Genomic DNA, 26,927 nt, shown 5'->3' with positions numbered 1-26,927 from the left:
GGGGGGCAATATTCAACCAGGTGTACTTGAAATAGGAGGGAGGGTGGCGATGACAGAAATGTAAAGGAAACCTGGACCTGGCAACCCACAGGAGCCCAGGGAAAATATAGGGGAGGGAGAAAGAATCAGAGAGGTGAGGGAGATGAAAGCAACAAAAGACGTCAAAATTTTGTTAAGAGGATAAAACCTCTGCTGACAGGCAAACAAAAAGCAGAGAGGAAAGAGGGATAGCCAAGGAAGGCTCATTCTGACACTGGTTTCTTTGCCAAATTTGGTTTTGCCTCTCCTGTCCTGACCCCACCGAGCCTGAGAGAACCCACCGTTGAATAACTGATCAGCAAAGAACGTCACGGCAGGGTCGCCGTCACGCCCCATCGTCCACATTTCAGAGATATCTTTGGCACATTATTGATGATGTAACATCAATAAACCCAGAACCGAAGGAAAGGGAAAGACACAAGGAGCACGACGGAGAGAGAAGTCTTTGGTAAGGCGAGCTGGGCTGATGCTAAACAGATGTCGGTGGGTTCACAGGGGGAAGTCGGGCTTCTGTTTATGCAGGCTTTGACAGACAGGCGCCACACCTAACTGAGGCACACTGTAGCTGGACCGTTTGCCAAAGCAAAGCCAATCAAGGAGCAGCGACAGTGTTCCTTCACGGGAAATTAGGCACATTATAGATTGAGGAAAAGCTCTCAAGAGGATGCATTCAGGATTATCTGTCCTGCGCAGCTCGCTTCTCCAGTATTCATTACAGTTTGATGGTGCGCTTTGTGTCATCGTGTGGCCAACTGTTAATTTCTCCCGTTGTTTAAGCCCAATGTTTTTGGACCGTCTATGGATTTTGTAGCAGTTTTGATTTACAAGGTAAAAACAGGCGAACTGGAACTACACGTGACAACACGAGTGGGTATCATCCTAGATAGTTCATCATGAACCACAAATGCAACCCAGTCTTCTCAGCAAGAGTCTGGTAACCTCCAAGCGTTTGTTTTCAGAGATATTTCTTCACCCACCAGCTTCACTTGGTCAGACGTCCCGATATTTCACATGCACAAGCTTTGGCTTTATCGTAGCTTCTCCTGTATAATCCACAGGTTGATTTATTGATGGGGCCTGTCCGTGGGCCAGGTGCCGGGCAGATGTCGAGGTAAGCATTCCATTCCTGCATTAATGTCAGCTTCTGATTTGCTTTTCTGTCTTCCTGCCCATGGATGGGGAATAAAGATTTCCTCCCAAAGGCATGCGAGGAACCCTAACCTTTGGGGTGGGGGGAATGGTAATGTGACAAGACTGCCTGTTTATTTGAGCTCCTGTCATCCTCAAACCCACCTGTGCCATTCATGCTTATCAGACTCACATTTTCCATCTATCCTGACAGCGACGAAGACCAAATCACAATACAGTGAGATGATTTCTTTTTTTTTTTTTCAAATGGAGAGGGAAGCAATGGAAGAGAAATCATCAGAAAAAATGCAAAAAGAGATGGGTTGTGGTGACTTTTGACCTCTTCGGCAGGACTGACTGCAATGATTATTCCCTTGGTCGTGAATTATTTCTGTGGCAAAGCAGAAGGGGTGATTACAGTGTTTTTGTTGGGAGCATCCTTCCAGACAGACTGTGGGGGTGGCTGCAGCCTCGGGGATAATGAAACAGGCTTGTGGCCAAAAGGTTGCCAGTGTGAAACCCAGGGTCACATATTTGTATGGGGGGAGAGGGGTGAATAATGCACACAATATTTAAACTGATATCCGCCTCTGGTCAACATGGTCAGGCAATGGAGATGCCCAGAAGCCTACAGTAGACAACTCCAGTGCGAAAGTGGAGTAAATCTAAGTAACCCCAAAACCCACAGGCGTTGCTGTAAATGAGAACGTCCTCTGTGAACTTGCCTTGTTAAATAATTTATGTCAAACACTGTTTTGTTTTGGTGAATGCACACTTTAAATTTTTGGGCTTTCGAACAACAGATGCGTAAGTACCCCAAGGTACCCTGGGAAAGGGTATCTGGTGCACCGAGCTTTCCGTACGTATCTGCAGTCAAATGCACAAAGTCCCATCATAAATCCTTTATAACACATGCCACACAACTTTTGTTACGTTTAGGGACACATGATGAGGTTTAGCAAAAGATCTATGACCTAGAACTGAACCCTGACCTGTTGTTCTTGGGGCTTACTTGCCTTGTAAAATTGTTCATGTTGCGCAGCTGCACTGATTGTCTAATGCTGACAACTGGAGGTGCATTAAAGCCCGGTGTGTCTCATCCAGACACACAACAGTGCCTCTTGCATCTGGATCGCTCAACCAGGGATATGCCAAAATGACTGCCTTGGGAATGAGTCAGTTCTTTATCTCAGAAATAGATTGGAAATACAAAATAATGTACAAAAGGAATCCGAAAGGCACTCTGGAGCTTTTGTTGGGCTGTAATTACGTTCGTCAACTCCCCGCCTCATGTCATGTGTAGCTACAGCTTGCATTAGCATCAGCCCCGAAGGATTTGAAAGTATATCTACACCTTTGCAAGCGTTTGCATTTTCAAATTTACATGCAGGGTTGGGGTCTTCTCATCTGTCTGCATCCATTTCACGGCTTAATGCAAACAAAGACCTCTCAGTGCAGGGGCCCAGCGCTCTCCATCAGGTGATCTGAGAGAGGACCGATACTTCAGCGCCATAAAATATTTAAATCGTCCATCATTGACTTGTGAAAGACATTACTGCTGCGTATATCTGATGGGGGGGCTCTTTACAGTCAGGGCTCACGCAGGTTGGAAAAGAATTCGCTTGTAGTCTGGGGCCAACCACATACTGTATTTACTCAGTTAATGGCAGTAAATCCTCCTTATCATCTCAAGTAGAGTCTTATTTTTAGCACCCATATTTGTTTTATTCCTTCCAGATGGGAACTGGGGAGGAATCTGACATCAGTGCTGGTTCTCCTTAAGCCTCTCAGATGTGGTGACATCAGTGGACTTAAATACCCTCCTTTCACAGGACGTATTGGGTCCCTATCCAAAGCTTAAAAATAAAAATTGAATGTCAAGGGTCTATGGAGTAAGTGAATTTGATTTTCGCTTTTATTAAAAGTGACAGCGACGTGGATTCAAATTGTTATTTGCTGGAGATATTTTAGGAACATGATCTGATAACACCCACTACTGTGGGAAAATGTTGCAGAGCCTGAACTTTCAACAGCCAATTGCTTTTACAATGACAACACTGTTGTATCTCGATTATTTATGTACCCAGCTAACCCCTTTATCTGGGGCAACCACCCCCCCCCCCATCAAAGTGAGCGCTAACGCATTCTCTGAAGCCATTCCTCAGCCGGACCCCTCAAACCAGCTGATTGAAGTCCGATAGAGACTTAATTCTGAGGGGTTATTGATGCTCAGATGCCCTCTACCCCCAAACACATGAGCAATGGCATTGTACATGTCTAAGCAGTACAGAGGGCATGCTAGAGGGCTCTGCATTGTTCCCATTGTGGGTCAGGAGTAAGACTGACCACATTATTCATGCAGGTAAACATAAAAGATTTGTCTGTTTGCATTACTTCCACATTTTTGACAGAGTGAGATGAGGAGGTTCACCTGACCGGATTGGTTCTACATAAAGCTACAGTCAGCAGATCGACCTAGCTTAGCATAAACAGTGGGGAAGGGGGTAAAAGGTTAGCCTAATTCCATCCAAAGTCAACACAATCTAGTTTCAATTTCTGCACAGACTAAACTAACATGATTATTTTTTTACCTCGAGAGGAAGAATTTGCCGCATTAGCCAGAGATCGGCTCTGTGTTTTCACCTGTTGGTGCTAAGCTACGCTAAAGTAAAAGAAACTCATCAAGACGTGAACGCACAAAAGTCCAAGTTGGGTCAAATTGACGCTTTCTTTCTTGTTGGGAAGGTGATACCTGATCGCAAAAGGGGGCTTCCTAAGTCTGTCTGAATAGAAGCCTGGTGGGAAAATGAAGTGCTTTCACCATCACCTCATTTCAGCCTCCTCTTTGACTACTTCCTGCACATAAGAGGTCCATTTACAGTGAAACATATCCTGAGAACAACAGGCCTTCCATACCACTGGTGCACGCAGACCCCATCCTGGACTTGCGCCATTCAAGCAGAAGGTGAAGTGGGTCAGGAGAGAAAGCCTTAATAATGCACTAATTCAGCCCTCAGTGCTGGGGCTCAAACAGAAGCGAGACAGAGGAAAGGCGGGGAGATGGCGAGGAAATGCCTCCAAAATAAAGCATGTTTATGTTTGAATGAATTGCTAGGGCGGGGAAACGCGTGCAATATCTGACAAAGAACTGTATTTAAACACAGGTCGCTTTGTTGGGCTGTAAACACATCCCAGCAATTTCCTGCAAAATGACGATATTCTCAAAGAAACAAGCATAATGAAAGAATCATGAGAATCTTATTTAATAACCTGCGTTGAAGTCCATGACTCCTGCAGCTGTTGAGCCAGATGGATATCGGCCATGGCTCGATAGCCCGCTGGCTGCCACGGATCCCCAACAATGGTCCCGTCGTGACCACACACAAAGACACTCGTTGACCACTGACACCACAGACAATCATCCCCGAGGGGTCAAATGGCTTTGTGCAAAGCATCTCACATTCAATCCTGCTCACCTGAGGCTCAGTCCGCCTCATAAAACCTCAATCGGCGGCTGTGATGTCTGGCCACGGAGAGAAAGGAGCCCAGAAAAATCATTGAGCGTCCATAAAGTTGAGTTATGGACTCATGAAAGGCATGCAGATCATAATACCTCTTTGGAAAGTGATGGAGACTCAATAATGTGAATGATTCCAGCTTGCTGGAATACGCACACAGACAAATGTTACTACATGCAGATGATATTGATTCCTTTCATTGGTCTCTTGTATAAATAACCCGCCTTTTATTGACAGATTTCTTCATTCTGGCGGCTGGAGTTTCAGATGTTTCTGAGATAATTTCTCCTTCCCTGCTTCTTGTTTCTAAAATTCAAAGTAATCAATGTTGGAATGAGGGACAATTATATCCTGTGGGCCAGATGAGGATGAAACTGAAGGATTTTATGCAGCATATAATTAGATCCACAGAAATGGCCGATCTTCCACCCATTGACTCTTTGTAACGGCGCACCATCAAGCAGCTGCTGCGTGAATTTCTGGTCTAATCGCATTAATGGCTGCGCTTTGCACCTCCATATTGATACTTGGCATTTGAGGTAATGTGACGACAGAGGCCATGTGATGATTTGCACTCCAAAGCCTTGAGATAACACAATTGAACAGCAAATCGTTGCTGATTTTGAGGGAAATCAGCACTCCTCAAATGGTAGGAAAGGCATGAAGGTCACACCTGAGCATCAGTCAGATACGGGGAACTCGACCGTACTCGATTCCCTCTCACTTTTCTTGGAATGGAGACCAGGCTACCATCAACGGAAAAAGCTTCTGACAGAGCGAATTAGCCACGTCAGATAAAATCAGGTTTCCCACAGACAACACCTTAATACAACACAACGTTGCGCATTGGTTTGAGGCAAGGCAGATCTCTCAGATTTTTGTCGCTTCCGTGCCGAAGCTGCGTTCACATCCGAGCGAGTTCAGAAATATTTCAGATTGGCTCAGAATGAAAATAACCACATGTCAGACAGAATTAAAGCCTCACAATGAGCAGGCTACACATCAGCTAATGATAAAATGAACAGAGACATGGACTTTGAACTTTAAACACATACAGAAATCCTTATTTGCCCTCAACATTGTGTTCATTTTCTGCCGCTTCATCTGCCGTAGCGGGTCACGGGGAGCTGGAGCTTATCTCAGCTGGCACAGGGCCTGAGGCGGGGGACACTCCGGGCACGACGCCAGAGCACCGCGGAGCCCCACACAAAGACCACACACACACACACACACACACACACACACACACACACACACACACACACACACACACACACACACACACTCGTTCATTCCTACGGGCAGTTCTATGGGACCGGCCAATCAACCTGAAGCGCATGCTTTTTGGAGGTGGGAGGAAGCCGGAGAACCCGGAGAGAACCAACGCAACACAGGGAGAACATGCAAACTCTGCACAGAGCTGGACTCGAACCCGGACCCGCCGTGTTGTGAGTCGACAGCTCTACCCACTGCGCCACCGTGCCGCCCCTCAACATTGTGATTTGAGGGTTTAAAGGACCGTAGAAAGGCTGCAGGGTGTCCCCTTGGGGCTTCCATCCTGTGACACATGACAGCAAAGCAAGAGATCTTTTGTTTGGGATGGAGATGTTGATGAGATTCAGTCTCAGGACAGGGGAACAACCAGAGGGGACGGCAACCATCGATGTCTTAAAACAAAGGAATGAAAGACAACTGCTTTTCCATAGCTTTGCTACAATATACAGGAGCTCCATTGTGTTGTCTATCTCCGCTGCTGCGCACTGACAGGCTTTTAAAGTCTGCACTGAGGCCGTCGTCAATAGAAAAGCACAGAGGGATCAGAGGACGCTGGGTCAGGGCCGGGACCCTGCAGGGGTGCAGCCGGCTAGAGCACCTGGCGTTCAAATCTTCAGCGTAGATCGTATATCTGCAACAAGCTGCGCAACTCGTTTCAAAGAAGTTGATTGTGAACGCTCAAACTTCAAAAACAATAAAATTAGTCATTTCTTTGTCCTGCATTTTTCCCTATTGGCAAGATGAAGAGACGGCTTTTGACACTTTATAGGTGGAAACCACCTGAAAGAGTTCTGCAACGGATTTCGAGAACAGGTTTTCTCTGGAGCGTCATCAGGCCGCTGCATAAACACGCATGTGTGTGATTTATTAGCAGTTGTTAGATGATGATGACTATTGAGCAATATATCCAAAGAAAGTCAAAGCAGATCACTCAGCAGCCAATCAGCCTCTACATTTACAATTACAACTGTGTTTGTGTCGGTTTGTCCCTCAACATGTTTCAGGAGCTGCAGCCCGTTTCCTGTTTCCTGTGAGAACGTCTTCGCTCTCATTAGCCGAAAACCAACACTCAACTAAAGTGACACCTCGCTCTCTGCTGAGCAACACAACCTGCCCAGAAACCAAAGTTGTGCATCCACCATAGCATGAGTAACAACATGACCTCAATATTTTGGAAGCGTGTTTGTGTGTGTGTTTTGGAGTGGCGGCGGCGACGAGAGGATAATCCATGCAAAGATCTGAATCTGAATTTTCGGCTGTTGAAAACCAATAAGGCGGTATCCAAACGAGGGCAGAGCTAATTAATCATCTCGGCTTCCTTTTCATGACCCTCCCATGACTGTCCTGGGGGCATGTGTGTGTGTGTGTGTGTGTGTGTGTGTGTGTGTGTGTGTGTGTGTGTGTGTTGGGAAGGCAGGAGGGGGGTGCTGGTTGCAGCTGGGGGGTATTAGCATAAAGTAATGTGAGCCAGCAGACAGCCGAGCTCCTGTAAGGCCGGTGCAAACGTCCCAGGAACAAACAGGAAGCTGCTGACACCTGCTCTATCAAACTGACCACCGCCACTGGGATTTTACCTTCCGAGAGCCGCTTCGTCTCCTCTTGTCCAATTTCCTCACTCGCACCAAAACAAACGCCCACGATGAGTTCGCTCCTCGGTGAACTTGTCGTTTCAGGCGCTTGTGAATCATCTTTGGCTGCGTCGCTGCCAGGTGTGGAGTCGCACCGAACAAATCACATTTTTTAGGGGCTTGAGTGCTTTTGAAAGCAGGAGTTCATATCTGTGGATAAATGTCATTTTGGTGGACAGTAGTTAATTTATTGGCTGTTCTTTAATGTCAAATGTCCTGATTATATTTTATCATGTTTAGTGGGGAGTTGTTGTTTAGGTGACTAATAGTCTGGACATTTTAATCTTATTTTAGTTAATGAAAACTGATGTTTTGACATTTCTGGCAGAGTCAGAATTTATGTTTTGGGTCATATGATTATAATAATTATGTGGAAAATGTCAAAGTCAAAGCTGTTATTTAGTGAACAATGAATCTTGTCATTGTTTTATCAGCAACGTTTTGTCTTACTCGGGCACAAAAAGGCGATTGACGAACATTTTTTGTCAAGTTCTATCAAACCAGATAAATTCTAAACCAACACAAACACTGGACAACAAACTGATTTTGTGAACTCAATCTCATTATTAGTTTCAAATAACCATTCAAATGCATTGTTACAGTGAACATCGTCTTCTTTTCCAGGGGGTGGCCACAGCGAATCAGTTACCTCCATCTAACCCTGTCTTCTCATCCTCTTCTCTCACACCAACTACCTTCATGTCCTCTTTCACTATATCCACAAACCTCTTTGGTCGTCCTCTAGGCTTCTTGCACCGAACAAGGACTGATTATTGCTCACTTCTAAGTTCATGCATTGCCTGAAGACCAGTTCCAAGCCTATTTATATCCCATTTCGAGAACGAGATGAGAAAACTCATCTCATTCTCAGAGCCTTCTCCAGTTGGGCTTCCATCCTGAAATTTGGATGTCGCTCAAGAGCCGCTGCAGACAGAGAAACTTTCAAATCACTATTTATATATCCCCATTATCCCAAAAACAACAAGGGACCAAATATGAACAATTAGATGTCCTCGAGGAAGCTAAATGAAAACCGATGACTGTCCTTATGGAACATTGGTAGTATAAAAGTTTATGCTATGCTTGAGATAATATATTTTCTGGCTAACGGTTTAGAGCATGCAAAAGTCTTCTCTTGAAAGTGAGTTGGTCAGGAGGACACAATGGCTTTTTCATTCCCTCCACTGTATTTCTGTCGTCAGTCCAGATTGATAAGAACACACAGCACTTTTGAGGTGGTTTGAATGTCAGACGGACATCTGTGTTTACTCGTGGCCGCAGAACGGCACAAAATGCTTTAGTTGACTTCCACATAAAAGCGACGCTCTCAAGGATGAGTTGTTATAGCCCGGACAAAGCGTTCTTGTTTGAGGCTTTGCTACGGAGCCGTGTGACAGTTTATAAGGCGTAATAATGCCAACATTCATGCCAGGATGAATTATAGCCAGAAAAGAAAGTTTGCATTGAAGTTTGTCGGGCTGGAAAAAGGCTCAGTGGGTCAGAGTGAAGTGCAGGTTTTGGTTGTTGGTGGAAGGGGGGGGTTCTAAATGGAGCACAGGGAGAGATCTGGGCACGATGAGGAGTGAGGGAGTGAAGTAAGATGGAAAAATGCAATCATGCATCCAGCTCCTCGTCGCCTGCCCCTCCTCTCCTCCACGAGCCATTAGTCACTATCCAGCTCCTGTTAATGTAATTAGATAAAGGATATATGGAGCCTCGGAGCTTGGTGGAGACATTCGTCTGCATAATTGCGTCCATGTGGTGGCAGAGGCTAAGGCACCCCTGGATTTCCACAAAACACCTCCGGCTGCAGAGCTCCGAGGAAGTGGAGATATGATAGAAACAAGTAGAAAGAATCAAAGAAGGTCTCAGCATTAATCCTAATCCTGCATTTCCTTCGGGATTATTAAAGTATCTATCTATGTGTCTATCTATCTAATCGCCCTTTTTTTGGCCAATCCCATTAGACGAAGCGCTCAGGATCGCTTCTCAAACAACAACACTAATTAACACACTCGCTGATCTTTGGACAACATGCTCGTTAATGGTCGCAAGCCGTCTCCACCGCTTGGAGTGAACGAGTGCAGATCCAGACCTTCTGGAGGTGCATCAGAGACACAAAAAGAAACAAGCCCGATTCTCGCATGTAATTAGTGGCAGTTGCAGCTTGTCGGATGGTGACCTACATATGGAACACGGTAGGGCTTCCGCACTCTGGATGTGTGGCACATTCCCAATCACGGATACACACACAACACAAGCTCGAAATCCTTGGCTCGTTAACTTAAGTCTATGAAATTCACCAGCTACATCCAAAACAGTCAAGGAGAAATTCAAGTTACAAAAGAATCTGCAAGTTCTACAAATTTTAGTCTGTTTTTGTTTGTTTCTTCTACTCCAATAATCCAGGGCAACATCCACATGAAAACACAAGTGCACTTAAATAGTGCATGCACACGCAAAAACGCAAACTTCAGTCCCTTCCGATGATTCTTTTTCTTTCCTTTTACCAACCTCCCCCCAACCCTGCCCCATGTCTCTAACCCAGGGCAGCCCCTGTCTCCTGTCTGGGGCAAAAACGAGGTAAGTGTTAAGGATTTGGGCGGACTGGAGGGCAGGCTGTTAGCCTGATTACCACCCAGACAGACCTACTTCCTTGCACCAGACAGCCTGCCTCCTGCCCCAGATACCTACTCAGCAGACGGGACGCTGTAAGGGATCGGAGGGGTAAACCGAGACTCACCTCCAGCAACTCCAGGAGCGAAACGTTTCGGATCCTCCCGCACGCTGATTCTACACCGTGGTCCATGAACTGACTCATTCCGCATCCCCTTAGCTCTTGCTCCTGCCCTCCTCTCCTTCCGCTTCATTCCCCACTTCTGCCCCAGCTGCCTTGCCGAGTCTCAGCTGTTTTCTGCCACTGCGTGTATGTGTGTGTTTTCATTCAGGGATGTGTGTGTGTGTGTGTGTGTGTGTGTGTGTGTGTGTGTGTGTGTGTGTGTGTGTGTGTGTGTGTGTGTGTGTGTGTGTGTGTGTGCGTGTGAGTTGGACCGATGATGCAGCAGCCAGTCGTGTAGCCTTGGCAGCAGAAAGTCTCGTCTGAGTTCTCGTCTCTTCTCTGTAAGGCCACATCAGCTCTTGTCAATATTTAACCAACAAGTCAGGGAGCATTAAATCAACCTGGGCAAAAACCCACTGTGGTTTGCTGCCCTGGAGAGTTTGGGGTGTTTTTGTATGACTGGTATTTTTTTGTCTGCGTGTGAAGACATAACACATGTCAAGAAAGACTCTGGTTTGACTGTTTTTCTTCTTTCTACAAGTGTAGCTTCAGCCCAAAGCTCACAATGAGTCACAATGTGGCTTCAGAACACTAGCCGCTACCGCTGCTGTCGCTCGGGGAGTTCTGAGGCGATGTAAAGATGGAGTTAGAAAAAACAGAGGAAATATGTAGATGCTCACTGGGAAACCGATTGAAGTATCAAACAGCCAAGGACAGGGCTCCTTGATATTTGCCACGGGGGAATTGTCACCCCGTCTCACTCAGGGTGACAGAAAATTAGGTGGATGATGAGGATATCGAAGAAAGCAAAGTTTAAATTGATGCTAGGCAGCTGTGACACATGAAGAGGAAATGATTATTTAGTGGATGGTTTCTAGACTTACCAAAAAGTCACGAGATCAATTCCACTGCGGGGGATTTCACAGTTTGAACCTCTTGATAAGCATCACAGTCAAACCACAATAATGAATAGTCTGATCCCACTGACCTACAAGAGGCTGATCAGACCATGACCTACGACTGCTGAGTGACAGGTGGGACGGAGATTACAAACCCATCAGTCATTGGGCGACTGGGCGAGTCTCGCTGAGGAATTTATGACTCGACAACAGTGGAGGTGATGCAGGTGTAAAAAGCATTCCCTTCAGTGACTAATGTTTCGCCATCCAAGTGAATTTCATTGTTGCATAAGTGCTTATTAAACAGGAAATTACTTTGAAGACCAAGTAAATTGTGGATCTGCTGCATGTTTGAAGATGAGTCGCTGCATTGAAGCTCATGCATGAAACCGGCATAAACCAGTCTGAGCGGAAAACAACTTGCTATCACTGAAATAAGAAACCACTTTATTGTAGTAAGGAGTGAGTTTTCAAAAGGCATCAAATTTAGTGGGGCTTAATGAGGAGGTTTCATGACACAAATACTTGCATAATAATTTCAGTCTGGGATGGCCAGAAAATTGAAATTGGTTTAGAATGACTGACTCTTTTAGAGACCCATTCTTATCTAATGAGACAGACCATTCTTCAAAGTTTCAATTAGATTAATGGTGGAATAATATAAAGATAATGTAGCAAATTATGAGCCACTATTATGACTCTTTCTACAGGGGGAGAAATGACAAAATAATTCATACCATTTGTCTAATTTAGAACTACTTCCAAATTGCAAGGAGCTGAAATACCAAAGCTGTCGTGTCAGTGTTAAGAGAAAAAAATAAAACCAGGTTGCAACCCCCCAACCCTGCAAGGTTTAACCTTTGAGCTTTTAAAAGCAAAGAGGTCACCAGGTGCCAGGAAGCACCACTCCTCTACAAGAACACCTGGTAGGAACTCACCATACAAGCCCAACCAGAATATCTTCAGCTGGGTGACACCGTCAGGAAGGACTCCTTTTGGTCCTCACGGTGTCCTCAGGCTGGTATTTGTGTGACAATAACCTCTCTTCAAAATTGACGTACATAAACAAGCTAATTAGCATGCACAAAAGCTTGTACAAGTACATTTTCATGGTTATGTTGTCACACAAACACTCGTTCAGGCATCATCAATCAAACCTGTATCAAAACAAACAAGTGAGGCCAGGGGCCCTGATGTGGAGTCATATATCAAATGTTAGTTTTAAAGTGGTTGCCGCATGTATTTACTCAGTAGTTGGAGCTATTGCGGAAACACGTAAATATTTTCCTGGACAGGGTGGGATGGGATTCAAGGATATTTGTGGCACATTCCAGACCACCAACAAACACGGAGTTGGGACACGAGGGCTCAAGTTGGCCTCCTTGGGATAAAAAATAGCAGACAGAGCACATACTGAATGATTGTGCACACATGTAATGATCCCGACGTTAAGGAAAATTATTTTTTAAAATCCTGGATCTGACCAGGAACACATGTTCAGAGTTTATTGGAGTCTTTGCCTGATGCTCTTGCAATGTTAAAGTGAGGCCTGTGTTACATCCTTCCATTAAATTTGGTGGAAATCCCTCCAGTAGTTTTGCATCATCCTGTCAACAGTCTAACCAACAAATAAACAAACAAAAACAAGAGAAAACCTCATTGGCAGATGAAGTAATGAGCTAAAAGAGACTTTCATTCGAACTGCAATATTCTGTGATGGATCTCTTTGGGTTTGGACCACAAGCATCTCAAAGACCATCATTGTGATTATCGAACCCACTAAGTGCGGTTCTCCCACGTTTTTCAGCTCTGATCTTGGAAACCCCTTCATGAAAGAGTCTCTCAGATCCCAGCTGAGGGTTTGGCTCAGCGCCTGATGAGGATGTGATCGTAGCCCGGTCCGCTGTGCAGAAGAATAACCAGAAAGCCCTCGCCGCCCTACACCGTCTGCCTCCTACGCTCATGCCCGATCTGCCAGGAGGCTGCACAGGGAGGGGGTGTCCCGCCCCAGCTGCAAGGTGAGGAGGTGGGCTTCCTGGTGGTGACAGATGTGACCCCTCCTCAGTTTCTGCCACTCCCTGTACACTGGGGTTTAATCTGCACATCCGATGTCATTAGCTGCCCCATACCAGGAAGCGTCTGCCATATTGGACCTGGGGATGGTCTCTATGCCATATACAAACCATCTGGGAGGTTTAACAATCTGGGATAAACCATTTTTATTTTGCTGTATTGTAAAAGACAAACATCCACATGCGGATGAACCAATAGTTCCCAAAACTGGTGCAACATGAAGATACCTTAAGGGACATACAAAGGTTGCTGTAAAACTTTAGTCCATGGTCTGGTTTTAAATTTTATCACCAGTTTATGAAAACCAAAGTGACGCAAGCACTAATTTTATTTTTATGTTTGCCGCGACCGGTTGCCATAGCGCCCAGCGGTAAAATCATCACAAGTCTGCTCCAGTGCCTTTGCATCCACGTCTTTAAATCGAACACCAAAGTCCACTGATCGAACAAAATCAAACAAATCAAACAAAATTTCTGCTCTTTGGAAAAATAATTTAGCAGTTAGAGTAACAAGAAATGCATTTTGTGATTACATCAATGAGGATTGTGTAACTGACATATTCCCAATAGAACATAAACTACTAGTTTCCTTGCAGTCATAATTAACAACCACAAATTTAGTCCTCAACCGTGTGACTGTCTCATCAAAATAAACTTCCACTTGAGTAAATCTGATGATACAGAGAGCTTCCAAGTGTTTGATGTTGTGGGGCAGAGAAAACTCTATTCTCTTTGTCCCTGCAGAGACCAAGCCAATGAAAAGGCCTCTGTATTCCTGGCGCTGAGCTCTTTTAAATTAAAAAAAAGTAGGGTGAAAAAGACTGATGCGAAGCGCCAATGTTTGCAGAGCGACGCACGTGTCTCAGGCGGCACGCGGCCCCGGTTTAGGCTTTGATTTCCACCCTGATTGGACGAAGAGAGTCGGTAAGTGGCCACTCGACTCAAAGGGACGTCTCATTGGGCGAGAGAAAATGGACATCTCATTATGAGAATTGGCACAAGGCCCTGGGGAGAGCAGAAACTTCTTGTCCTTCTCACAACGGAGTATAAAGCCTCTTCAATCTATCTGGACCAGATCCAAATGCTTTCTCTTTTACTGGACCACTGATTATTAAAGTGTCCTTGTCTGAACAATGAGAAAAATCCCTTAGTCACGAGGGCGACGGTGCACAACCTGCAGAGAAAGCGTGCATTCCAAAGGACAACTGCATGTAAGTTAAGTTGACTTCTGCCTTCTCTCTGTTAGCCTTGTGATAAAGGAAATAAAATAGGTGTTCCACTTCAGCACACGTGATCCATAAAGTATAGAATAATTGCTCTTGTAAAAACACAGCCCCGCTCTAGAGTTGGAAATAGAGACGAGTGTCTCGTATGGAAGGCAGTCTGAGCAATTATTAAACCGATTTTACAAGCAGAAGCAGGCGGCTTATTCTTATCCTTGTGTGTGGTTACATGAGGAAGGCTCCAGAATGGACACCAGAGAACATTTGGCTTTCTAATCACTATTCAGTGAGCTAATGAGAGAGGAGACGGTTCCCAAACGTCCCTTGTTCCGTGTCTTAAAGTTGCCGGTGTCCCAGAGTTTGCCGGTTCCCACAGCCTGTGGCCCCGTGGTGACCCACGCCGCGAGCCGAGGTATGTTTGGTATGTCACCTGCACAGAGAGGGAGCTGTCAAAAGCCCGGTTGGAGACTGGTACCACCCTGCTGAGAAACTTGATTTATATGCTCAAGATGATGCACAAAACTCTGAGAGCAAGAAGGGAGGCAGCAGCGCCGAAAGGAATAAATCTGTTTATGCAGAAACAAATTTCAAAACAGTTCATAAGGAATTTAGCCGACACTCATCCCTGGAGTTGGGCGTCCAGTAATACACATGGCGTGAGAACGGGGCCCACACTGAGGACAGCATTGTTGGTGGGTTCCCGCTGCATAATTAGACTCAATTAGTTCACGCTGCTCAGTAAAAATATCAAACCTCTTCATTTGTCCGCCTGGAGAAGTGGGAGCTAGTCAGTTTACGCAGAGCATTCCTTCCCATCACTCCCCCTCTTGCTTTTATTCGACTTTTTGCAGCATGTCTTCAAGTTGAAATAAGTTGCGTGTGTCACCCTTTTTTACTGAGTAGTACGGATAGAAGTCTAAATATCTAGTAATCAGATCTACGAGACTCCAACGTGTCTCAATCCACTCAATTTGGGTTCTACTAGGTTCGTAAGGAGACTGGCAATGGTGACTATGGTGAGTGAAAAGTTGAAACCTCCAATCCTAATGACACAGTGACAAGAAATTAAGTAATATTTAAATGTATTTGAAGAATTTTTTTTTTGAAAAGTTCAAATTCCCAAGAAAACATGGATTTGAATAAAATAATTTCTTTGATACATCCCTTTAAGTGTCCTTAAGAGCACGGGTCACTACTGTCCATTTCAGTTTGTTGCTCGTTTTTTTTTTGTTTTTCCGTTCCACTTTGGTGTTTCAATGTTCTTTTGTTTGCTCAGTGTCTATAGTTTTTTTCTTATCAGTTTGTTTGTGTTATGTCAGATCTGACTCAAAAAAAGTAACAAAAGAAAAAAAAGAAAATCTGAGATCTCAGTAAATAAAAAAAGAAAATCCTTTTTTGTCCTACCACCCTTCTAGGAACCAGGTAGTCTCTGGATTCTGAGCTTTCAGTGTACACCTCCCACGTGGTACCCAGTTCGTGGATGGTAGGGCATCAACTCTTGGTGCAGATTCTATCCATAAAAAAAACAGCCTGCACACAATTGTACAGAACAATTACTTCATTTACGAATAAACAAAATGCTGTATAAACTTATTTCAAAATTCTTAAAGTCCATTTCCACAGAAAAACTGTTCGTGTTGGCAACTACTCGTTCCATTACCATTCCTCAAAGTTATGGCAATTAAGATGTTTACCAATGTCGACCTCAATATAAATGTTGAATGAAACCCTTGCACAGCCTCTGCTCCATAGGATAGACCCCTGACAGAGTTTCTCCGGTGACCTAGTTTCAGCCAGCTGGCAGCGGCTTGCGGACCATCTACATACGCCGCGCGTGTCGCTGCATGACGAACAGAGTCTCATCCGCAGGCGGGCATCAAATGATAAAAATAAAGAGAGCCAGAGAATCAACCCAGCAACACAGTTGTTATGTAATGCAAATGGTGCCCTGGTTATGTGCTAGCGCTTATGTATCCTTATCTGCTGCTTCACCCTGGGCCATTAGCAGATCTAGTTTGGGCCCCAACCAAGATTATTTCCTGTGTGGACACATGCATAAGATTCCAAGACCCCAACCTCAACACTGAACTGGACACGAAAACCACTCAGAGACATCATCTAGCGTTTGAAGCTTGCAGCTTTGAGCAGCATTGATACAAAGACACCCAAGAAGACCCCCTTGAACGTCACCCGCATACATTGAGGAAACATGCATAATGTATTTGTGAGTCTGTGGTACTGACTGACAGCCGGGTTCACCAAAGTACCCCGGACGATTGATAGGGGCTTTTTCTTGAAGCTCGGCTATATAATCCATCCAAAGCGCATTAATATTTTACCTGGTTGTCAGCTGATGTGTGTTCTTTTGTCTTTATGTCTGGGTGTTCGTGTAAACTTAAAATTTGTCGAGAGCATCCACGATGGGAAAACCTCTTTTATCCATCATCTCATGGAATTCCTTTGTTCTGTCCGATAGCAGGAGAAGGAGGTGGTGGTCGTCTGTGAGGAGAGTCCAGGTGATAACCTCGTGTGTCACACAGGATCATCCAGATCCAGATCATATGAAGCCTTCTTTAGTAAGATCAGGTGAAATGGAAGAAACTGACTCACAGGTGACACCGGAGGGGGAAACCCAGAAGATGAGAGCTCACGCCTGTCATCTGGTGGAATGTCAGAAAGTGTCTCTTGTGTTTTCTCAGATGCCTGAAAAAATAAATTTATCTGAGGCTCATATCCTCCCAGGAAAAGGAGTGTTTACGGGACTTATCTCTGCCAGGGCCAATGGGGCCACGAGGGCCGGAGACATCATGTTCCTCACTGGCGCTGGAGGAATGGTTCAGAGACAAACCCGGTGACTTATGGCTGAGCAAGACTCTTAGAAACGTGAATCAAGAAATCATTCTGCATGAAAGCAGAAAGTCATTTGCATTCTGTCTTTTCTAAGTTGCAGCAGATCAACCAATCATGGAAGGGATGTATTTAACTTCATTCAAAAAGGCTAACTTGCACTTTTCGTCTCGGCCTATGCCGTGGAACCAACTCTGCACAGCTCCACCAGATCCATGCTGGAACTTTCCCAAAAATGCTGTGGGCTTCCTCGTGTCCAACTATTAAAAGAACCGGGTACCTTCTGCTCCTGCTGCCCCAGGTGGGAATAAACCATTGAGGGAAGAAAGAACAGAGAGAGAGAGAGGAGAGAGAAAGGGGGAGAGCGGCTGAATGGAATGAAGGAAAAAGAGGAGAAAATGTGTGCATGGTTCGACGGACGGACAAATGTGAGCACGTTGAATCATACAATATGACCTACTTTCAATTGCACAGTAAATCAAGCCGCCAATTAAAGCAATCAAAGCCACAGTAAATCTCACATCAGCCAATAACTGTTAATGATAGTGATATAATGTTTGGTGAATCATCCGGCTGCCGGATGAGAAACAGTGCAAACCACCTGGTAATTGTCCGCCGTGTCGGTGGAAGTTCCATATTGAAAATTTAACCAGCGTGGATTATTTATAGATTAAACTATAAATTATAAATTATGGATTAATCTGCAGTGATTCGCTCCAGGCGAGGATTCAGTCTCACATCACAGCTGAAGTAGGAAAACGATTGACAAAGACATTCTACAGTGAGAGATCTTTTATACGATTTAGTTTACGGCTTTCCTTTAAGCGTTCTGCCAGTCTCATGAGGGACAGCGGGTTAAGTTAGGTCGGCAGCAAGTCATAAAGCTAGCGAGGACAAGCCAATAAAGTATATCAAAGCTACAATAAACAACAGAAGTGCCCAAGAAATGCAGCTCTGACTGTATTTCACCATTCCCTTTGTATAAACGCACCCATCTAATTAGTTACACTGAGAGGCTTCGGCATTTCCAAAGTCAGTATGCTATTTTAAGACTCTTGATTCATTATTTCCTGTGCAGTGACTCCGTTGCGTGCACCGAGGGGGGAATTAAGCGCCTTCGCTCCCCGTGTGGACACAACGCAGCAGCCGCTATATGGCCGCACTTGACATTCCAAAGAGGCACTTGTGAGCAGATTCACCTTCAGTTAACCCCGAGCCAAAAAACAAGTTTCCACTCCTGTGATTTGCAAGAACGGCCCCTGAAATGAGATAAACCTGCCAATCAACCGGCAGCCACAGTGTGTTGCACACACACTCTTGGGAGGCTGTTTTTTCTCCTGGCTGCTTGACACGTGGATGATTGTTTCGGCATTTAATAGAAGACAAAAGCAATATATCTAATCTCTGATGACGGGTTGTCTTGTGTGACGTTTCTGCTATAAAACACTCAACGCGAATAAAGACGGGTGCATCTTGAAAACAGGAAGTGGAGCATTTCTCATTGCCAGCAGATGGAATAAACAAAGAGTGGGTACACAAGCGGCGTCGGTCACTGACAAGAAGTGCGCCACCTGCAGAACTTCAATGAAAGGCGCCGTGGGAAGCAAAGTCAAAGCAAGGTGATGACATCATCAACAAAAATGGCACAACAACTTCTCGTGGAGATTCGTGTCAGGCTCTGTCGTTACGTGAAACGTAAAGGATTGTCTCCTCAGACGTTACCTTTTCTAGGTGAAGTCCAAACCGCAGGAATGGATCAAGAGCACTAAACATTCCACAAAGTCTGTTTCCTGACAGACTGACCGCTCGAACATGAACATGTGTTGAGGAGTGACTTACCGGCAGGCTGCTGTCAAGAGACAATCTCTTTAAGTGCAGGCATCTGCTCGCGGTCCTTCCGCCCCGCAGTGATTCACACACCTGGGGAGACCTGGGAGGGGGGAGGGGAAAGGGGAGGAGTTGGGGACGCAGGAAGATGGATGGTGTCAGCGTTGTCTAGTAGGTCATGTTTCTGCTGTTACAACAGGCTTTCACCTTTTACGTGAGATCAGAGTCCGAGTCTGCTTCTACGTCTTTTCCCATCCTTTCTTTTCCAGTACCCTCTCCTGAAACCTAGAGTGGATGTGTGGAAGCGTCCTGAGTCCTAATGGTACACTGGGATGCGCCCACAAAGCTTCAGACAGTACTTAGATACTTTCTCTCAGAGTCCACCCAAGCTTCCCGCCCTCAACCCCAACCCCAACCCCGAGCTTTGGCTCTTTTGTTTTTCTGGGCCTCTCCAAACAGAGCTGGGAACCAGTCCGACCTGGCCTGACTGAGGCCACAGCAGAAGATAAACACTTCACGCATACTACTCCTTTACAAAGAGCCCAGGCTTTACACTCACTGTTGTGGTGCGCTGTGTAAGCACACGACTTCCTCATTGCTGAGGACAGGGTCAGAGGTCCTCAGCAATGAGGACCTCTGACGCCGCAGGGTCGAAGACCTTGTCCGAGCAACATGACTTGTGGTACTGCAGGCTTGTATACATGTGTCTTACATAACTGAAATAGAGCTAACGCCAACACGCCCATGTCAATGCGTAACAAATAAATCATGCAAATTAGAGCAAACCCTCGTTATTTTATTCCAAACTTGAATGGTGCTCAGCAGATCTCGTATCTCCACCGAGGCTGACAATCCTACGCAGCTGTACAGCACTTATAGCAAAATGCTAAAATGGGAAATGAAACATTTGATTCGTCCTTCGACACTGATCTGCATAAAAATTTTACTCATTCCTGTCCTTTCCGCAAAGTTTTGAGGAAGTCATTAGCTTTCACATGATCCCACTAGCAGCAGAACAAACTAGAGCGCAAACACACACCGGATCAAACATATCGTCTTTGGCAAACAAAACCCAGAAGATGCCTTTGAGCGAGTTCTCAAAGGGAAAAGTTCTCCGATTACCTTGTACAAATTATGGAAATTATTGAAATCCAGTAATACCAGACCTCTAGTTACGTCCTGTTGTTTGAGATCGTGTATTTAACTTCAACCATCAAGGGTGTGCCTTAAGTTCTTTAAGGCCAAGATAAATATCATTAAAAGTTCTGTTATGGTAGGATAAAGAAGCAATCAGAGTATTTTATTTTCTGACATTGAGTCTTTTAAAGCGCTTTCGTGTATTCTTTTCCTAAATAACTCCTTCATCCTCCAGAGAAGTGAATGTTTGCGGAATGCATTTATACTAAAACGATGCAGGATGGTTCCATTTCCGAATATACTTCAAATTATCTGAGGGTCAAACAAAATTAGGATTTCAAATAGCCACTATTCAACGTGCATTTGTGACATTTAAGCCCAGCAAACCTCCGTCCAACGTCGTTTCATCACACCCTAAATGCCACTATTGGCTCAGCTCAAAATGAGGCTGAATTGCACACAGCCCACTTTTCCAGGTCAGTTGTGTTTACTTGCCTCACAAACCTACTTATGCAACCACACTTCCCCAACAGCATCCAAAAGCCCCCCTCCCTCCTTTGCATCTGCTGCAGGCCGTATCCCCCCACCCCCACCCCCGTCTGAAGCTTCTGTGGCGTGACTGCACTCGTCAGACATCCCCACACATCCTCGCATCAACATGACATGTTCCATGCCCTGCCAATCTAGCGAGTCCGACCGTATTGACATGAAGTAGCCGAGCCCGGATTTCACGTGGGATCGGCTGCCGTTTCCTCCCAGAACCAACGTGATACTTCCCAACATGCAACCGTCTCCTCCTGCCCCGTTTCTGAATTCCCTCAGGTTGTCTTGGAGCAGGAGGAAGTTGCCTAATCAGTGAACAGGAAATGAACTGAACGTCTTTAATGACACAGAAACATCAGATTCTTGCTTGTCTTTCAGTCCGACTTCATTATGACTAATTGTGCGAGTGCACAAGCATCGGATGAAATACTCTGTGTTTGGATTGCATTTCACTTTGGTGCCTTTCCGCTGGAGATTAGGAGGGGAAGTAAAGCTCCCGCTGGACACAGAGATAGGGGGAGTTTATAGGACACTGGGAGTCAATGATTAAAATGGATTAGAGCACTGAGCCTGATTGCCCAGAGCAGACGTAGAAAACACTGACATGTTCCTCAGGGCATAGAAAGTGCCAGTGGATGGGTCGGAAATGATAAAGATTAAGCAAACAAATTAAAAAGGGCGTTGGGATAAAGGCGAAGCACAAACACGCCTACCTTTGAAGCTAAGTAAATCGAGCGATGTTTAGTCTTTTTGCTGTCAGATGGTCTTAAGCTCTGACAAGATGATTTGTGTTTGCACTTAAGATCAAAAAAGAAAATTAGATGCAATTGGGATTTTTTTAAAACAAAAATAGTCAGCTTCACTTCCTTTGTTGATCAAATTGCTTTCAAATTCTACTCTCCAGACAGATTGCATGATCACATTGTCATCAAATCTCACAACTAAAGAAGTGTCATCGTCGTCTTGGCGACGGAGGTCTCTGTCTACTTCCTTTCTGATCTGCAGCCGAAAGGCAATTTCTACCTTTTCTTATCGGATTGGAAGTTTTTAGAGAGCATAAATGAGTCAGTCCAAGCTGGAACGGAGGTGAAAGTCTAAACCTCATCCATTAAATATTCAACAAGCAGAACCAACGTTCATAGAAGCCGAGAAAAGCAGCCGGTGTTCCTGACAGTCAACACGTTTCTGTTTCTTGGTTGTTTGATTTCAAAAGAAATTAAAGACTTAGTGACTTCTGAGAATGACAAATAGTCTTTTAAAGATGTGACGCGCTTGTTGACAAGCTACCAAACAAATGCTACAGAGCATTTCTCAAAATATGTGTCTTTGTTTTGTATTTAGATCAAGTTTAAAAAAACCGACTGATTTAAATACTACTTTGTTCACTTTTACGACATTGTGGGCCGTTCTGCCTCCCTCCGAATTCTCTGTGATTTATACCAAAAGCAATTACTCCTATGTTAAACTGGTCAGATGCAGGCCTGCGCAGAGTGACACGCGTCAACGCCTATCGTCCACATGGCCCCAAGCCAGCCATCCAGCCAGTCGGCAAGCCAGTCAGTGGGGTGGAAAGGATATAATCAAAGGAGGCTATGAGGATGCTGACATCTGGGAGTCTTTGTGCTGCAGTCCTAATTAGATACCCGGGTGAAGGGAGGAGGCGCGGTGGGGCAGTATTTGTGTGTGCGGTTGTTCGAGGTGGGTGGGGGGGACAACTCTCTTTTTTAACATCTGCTCCAGGAACAAGGGAGGACCCAGCTGAGGTCGCCGGGCCCCCCAGACAGCGCCGGAGCACGCCAGGGATAATGTGTGGGAATAACAGCTTAATGATTACACTTAAACCCATTGAGAGATGGACAGCAGACCGGCAGCCTCGTGGATAAATGATGATAATAAGCCCAGAGTGTCCATGAATATGTAGCAGCTCCGATTTGATACTGTCCCTTTGTAAGCGGACAAGAATCGGGCAGCTGTGCGTTTCATCCAATCACGAGTTTTTTATTGGCATCTTTATCTGACTGTATGTTCCAATGGTTTTACAATAACCCTATGCACACAGTTCAGGTCCACTGGACAAACACTGTTGCTCCACCTTCTGCCGTCTGACTTCTAAGTGCGCCGAGACCGCAGTCGACGACCAGCGACAATACTGCCCTTTGTACCCAATACAGAGAGGAATTCACCCACACTGTGCAAATAAGAACCCTCCGTCATGGTGACTTCAAACAGGGATAATCATGTGATTGAAGTGTGTGGCATGACCTTTGAACCCCCTTTTTTTCCACTGAAGAATAACTGTCAGAGTTTTCAATAAAAACCATTTCCACCTCTCGTTCGAGAGTCGTTTCAATCCAGCGTTTGTGAGTTAAAACTATACAATGGATGGCGAGGGAAAACAAATCAAAGAAAATATCTTGAATGACTGTCTAGAAGAGGGGGGAGAAAAAATTACTGGAGGGAGAGCCAAAAGACTTGAGAGATTGGGATTCCAGACGTGCATTTTACACGAGTTTCCAATAAGCGCTCTCATCTATTACCAAGCTCTCAAAGAAACACAAAGTTAAAAGCCTCTTGGCCAAAGAGGTGACTCAGGCTCCGTGATCTACACCAAAAAAAAGAGCAACAGCAGGAAGTTCCAGAGGAAATGGATGCATCAGGAGGGGCTGGGCATTGATTGGCGCTCCTTCCGCCCCAGGAACTGATTCATTTTGCCCCTCGCGCCCCCCTTGAATGAAGGGAGGAGGTCAGCGCGGAGGCATCCCCCCCGGTGCAGACTCCTCTATTTCCTTTTTTTCACGTCAGCGATGTCCAGGCAGAAGAATGAGCAACGGCCAAGATTATTAATTTGAGTCTCGTTTTTTTAATTTCCCTGCTGCATAGGGGTGAAGTGGGAGGGGACGCTGAAGGGGGGGGCTATTACTTTCCATTCATTGAGAGGGAAATTGAAGCTTGCAAGTGTCTTGATGTGGTGTTTAATGTGCAGGAGTGAGACGTCCATCTGTACTCTCGCAACACAGATGGCGGACGCTGGTCGGATGTTTTGAGACCCTCTGCTGGCCGGCCTGTCTGGTCCTGCCTCTGCTTGTCCCCCGTCAAGTTGGCGGCGACCAACTGTAGCCTGGCAGGGGCTAACGTGGAATTACAGCGTCTGAGGGCTTCAAACCGTATTTTACCCTCGTTGGTTGTTTTCTTACTGTCAGCAAAACCGATCATTAAGATGTCATGTTTTTTTCACTGAGGTTCTCTCGGGTGCAGCCAAAGGGTATCGGCGTATAAGTGCGCCGCTAATCAGGACAAGTTCAAGTATTTATCGCACAGCTGTGAAAATGAGAAGCTTATCGCCAAAGGTTAATAGGTCTGGTTAGCAGCGCCTTTAGAATTAGGACCGATGCTGAAGAAAGGGAGGGATCGCCGACGATCATTCAGCATGATTTAAATTCAAGTATTTGAGGGAGTGTAGACTTACAAGCATTACTAAACGGAGGCGACGCTCAGTGTTTGTACGTATGCATATCCCCTTGTGTCAATGATAGGCTGCAGCTGTTGAGGGTGTCTTCCTCATGGGCTGCAAATCATGAGCACTTTAATTGGATGTTTTTGGACTGGTCCAGGTTCCCAGCCTTCAAATGAAAATCTTGAAATTGTTTTATTTGCCCAACTGATGGACCAAACTGCAAGATTCTTTTAACTTGAATGCAACACAGACGAAAGCAGCTAAGTCTATTTTATTTTTTATTTTTTTTAAAAGATAAAACTGGCGGTTTTGCTTATTAATCACTTCTTAAATCCTTCGCAGTCGAGTCAGACCACCCTGCTGCCGCGAAATGCTCGGAGGGACAGAATGACGGATGGTGTGAAGTTCACTCCTGCATGTGTGTTTAATTCCTGCAAAAAAAAACTGCAGCTCCCCCGTCACTTTTTCTACCATTGCAAAGCTGTGAGATACGCTGGAGGACTGCGAGGCGTGCGTAAATCATTTGCTGTGTGTTGGCGATAAGCATATGTGACAGATATGTGGCAGAAAGTTCTGCAGTTTTAATTGTCTCACTCATCACCAGATGCTCCAATTCTGTCCTCTTAAATGTTCCCCTACATCGAGATGTTTGCTAAAATATCCATGGGGCCTTCTGAGTGTGTTTGGAGTACACTATCAATGGTAGACTTAGCATAGTTGCTGAACTTGTCAAGCCAAACTTCTTCCTCCAGGAGTGAAAAGGTTTGTCTTTAAACATCACGTTACGCAAACTAAATTACTTCTGAACAAAAATCTTGTCAAACAAGATAAAGCGCACATGTCCAAGCGAGAAAATGTTTCTACGATGCTTTTAATGATAAGACTAATGTGAGCAGCTCTAAATCTTGTCTTGTCAGCTTGCTGGGGGTTAGCAAGGGGGGGGGGGTTAATTGGGAGGGGTCGTAAGAAGAAAAACAATGAGTGCAATGTCGTCATCCTGTTCATAAGGGGAGTCCCTGCAAGTCCCACTGGAATAGGATGCTTTAATATGCATCCTGGAAAAAAAACAACATGGCTTCCTGTTGAGGGACCCTCCGCTGCAAACCAATGAGCTTCAGCAGAGGGACTCAGCTTCAAGTAGAGAAAAAATGTGAAAAATAGTCTCCAAAGGAAGCCCAGGGGTGATGCAGCTCAAGAGAGGGCAGAGGAATTTTCCAACTCTTATCAAAATACATCCCGGCATGTTAGCATCGTGCGCTGGGCAGCTCAGGAAAATCTGAGCTCACACATTTGGACAGCAGGGTGCTGGCAGCTTGAGAAACAACAGCGTGTTTGTGTTGTTTTATCATTTCCTGCATGTTTTCTCTCACAGAAAAGCTCATGGATTTAAAAAAAAGTGGTTGAAAGAAAAACTTCAAGTCAAAACTGAACAAAGTTTTCAGTGAGGAAAGATGCTAATGCTGCATTCCAGAGGAACAAAAATGTTGTCAGACTAAATTTGTTGTCGTATTGATAACCAGTTATGTTTGCATCGATAACATTGGATTAGACTAATGGGCTAATGTTGTAGATATAGATTCCAAGCAAAAAAGCAAAGCTGAACACGAATAAAAAAATTTTGTTTGAGTGGAATGATGAATTTACTTCATTTCCAGTGAGTCATGAATGCAGCGTGAACAATTTGACAACTTTTTATATAGTAGTTGTATTATTTTGGTTGTCGTAAAAACCTTTGACTCATTTCTCCCCCCTAGTGGACAAAGTTAATAATAAAGCAAAGGATGTGTGGATATGATGTCATCAGGAACTCTAAATGAGCCTCAACTGTAGTTCATTAATAAGTTCCAATATCAGTGGCCCTATAATTTACAATGTAAATATGTATAATCAGGCTGGCAACTGTTTATATTTGTCTTTCCAACATTCTGTAATGTTGAAGTTAATCTTTGCTCCAGGTAATTAGCTTTAAAGCTACAGCTTCATTCAGGTGTGAAGTTCCAGGCTAATATCAGCAAACACTAACCACACATTTTCCCTTTCCTTAATGTGTTTTAAATGGCCTCTGTGTTTGAATAGTGCCAAATAGCTTCACATACACCATGCAAGAACTCTTAAAAACACTTTGCAAACAAATTAAGCTGTTTTTGCATGTGATAACATCTTAAAGCTGCATTGCACAAATTTGCCACTGCTCTCAACTTGCTGTGCACCGACTTTCTACACACTGTGAATGAAAGTGAGATTGTTCAGCTTCCCAGAATATCAGGAGACAAAAAAATCTGGAATCCAAACTTACTCTGCAGCAGCCGGATCCTCTCCACTCAACAGCTCTGCACTTCCCAGACTCTCTGAGGTGTTTTGGTCAGGAAGACAACCTGATGATGTGGAATTTCCTTTGAAGGCAGCTAAAAACATGCTGTCGTAAATTCCCCTGGAAGTCTTGCAGGGGGTGGGGAAGCCGGGCACACAAACACACACTCATGAACACACTGTTGCCTCTGCTGAAAGTCTGCAGCAACACCCCAGCAAGACTTGTAAATAGTAGAGTGGAAGGTGGT

The 26,927-nt window shown here is 44.9% G+C and overlaps 1 protein-coding gene across 9 annotated transcripts in view; it reads right to left on the bottom strand.

The window, feature by feature from the left end:
* The window catches only part of LOC137591368 (nck-associated protein 5-like), a 107,158-nt gene extending 80,274 nt beyond the window's left edge, over positions 1-26,884 (bottom strand). For 4 of the 9 annotated variants that reach the window (XM_068309301.1, XM_068309302.1, XM_068309303.1 and 1 more), the window contains exons 1-2: positions 26,666-26,884; positions 19,248-19,338 (exon numbers count right to left, since the gene is read on the bottom strand). In XM_068309301.1, the coding sequence (XP_068165402.1) occupies positions 19,248-19,338; positions 26,666-26,784 (210 nt within the window). In that variant the 5' untranslated portion in view covers positions 26,785-26,884. Of the gene's footprint in view, positions 1-10,331; positions 10,443-19,247; positions 19,339-19,442; positions 19,476-26,665 lie in introns of those variants that run through there. The other 5 variants (XM_068309305.1, XM_068309306.1, XM_068309307.1 and 2 more) reach the window with 4 other exon arrangements.
* Positions 26,885-26,927: the final 43 nt, after the last annotated feature.

The sequence above is a fragment of the Antennarius striatus genome, chromosome 24 (genome assembly GCF_040054535.1).
Source record: "Antennarius striatus isolate MH-2024 chromosome 24, ASM4005453v1, whole genome shotgun sequence".
Classification (NCBI taxonomy): domain Eukaryota; kingdom Metazoa; phylum Chordata; class Actinopteri; order Lophiiformes; family Antennariidae; genus Antennarius; species Antennarius striatus.
This window is presented reverse-complemented; position numbering and strand designations above follow the sequence as displayed.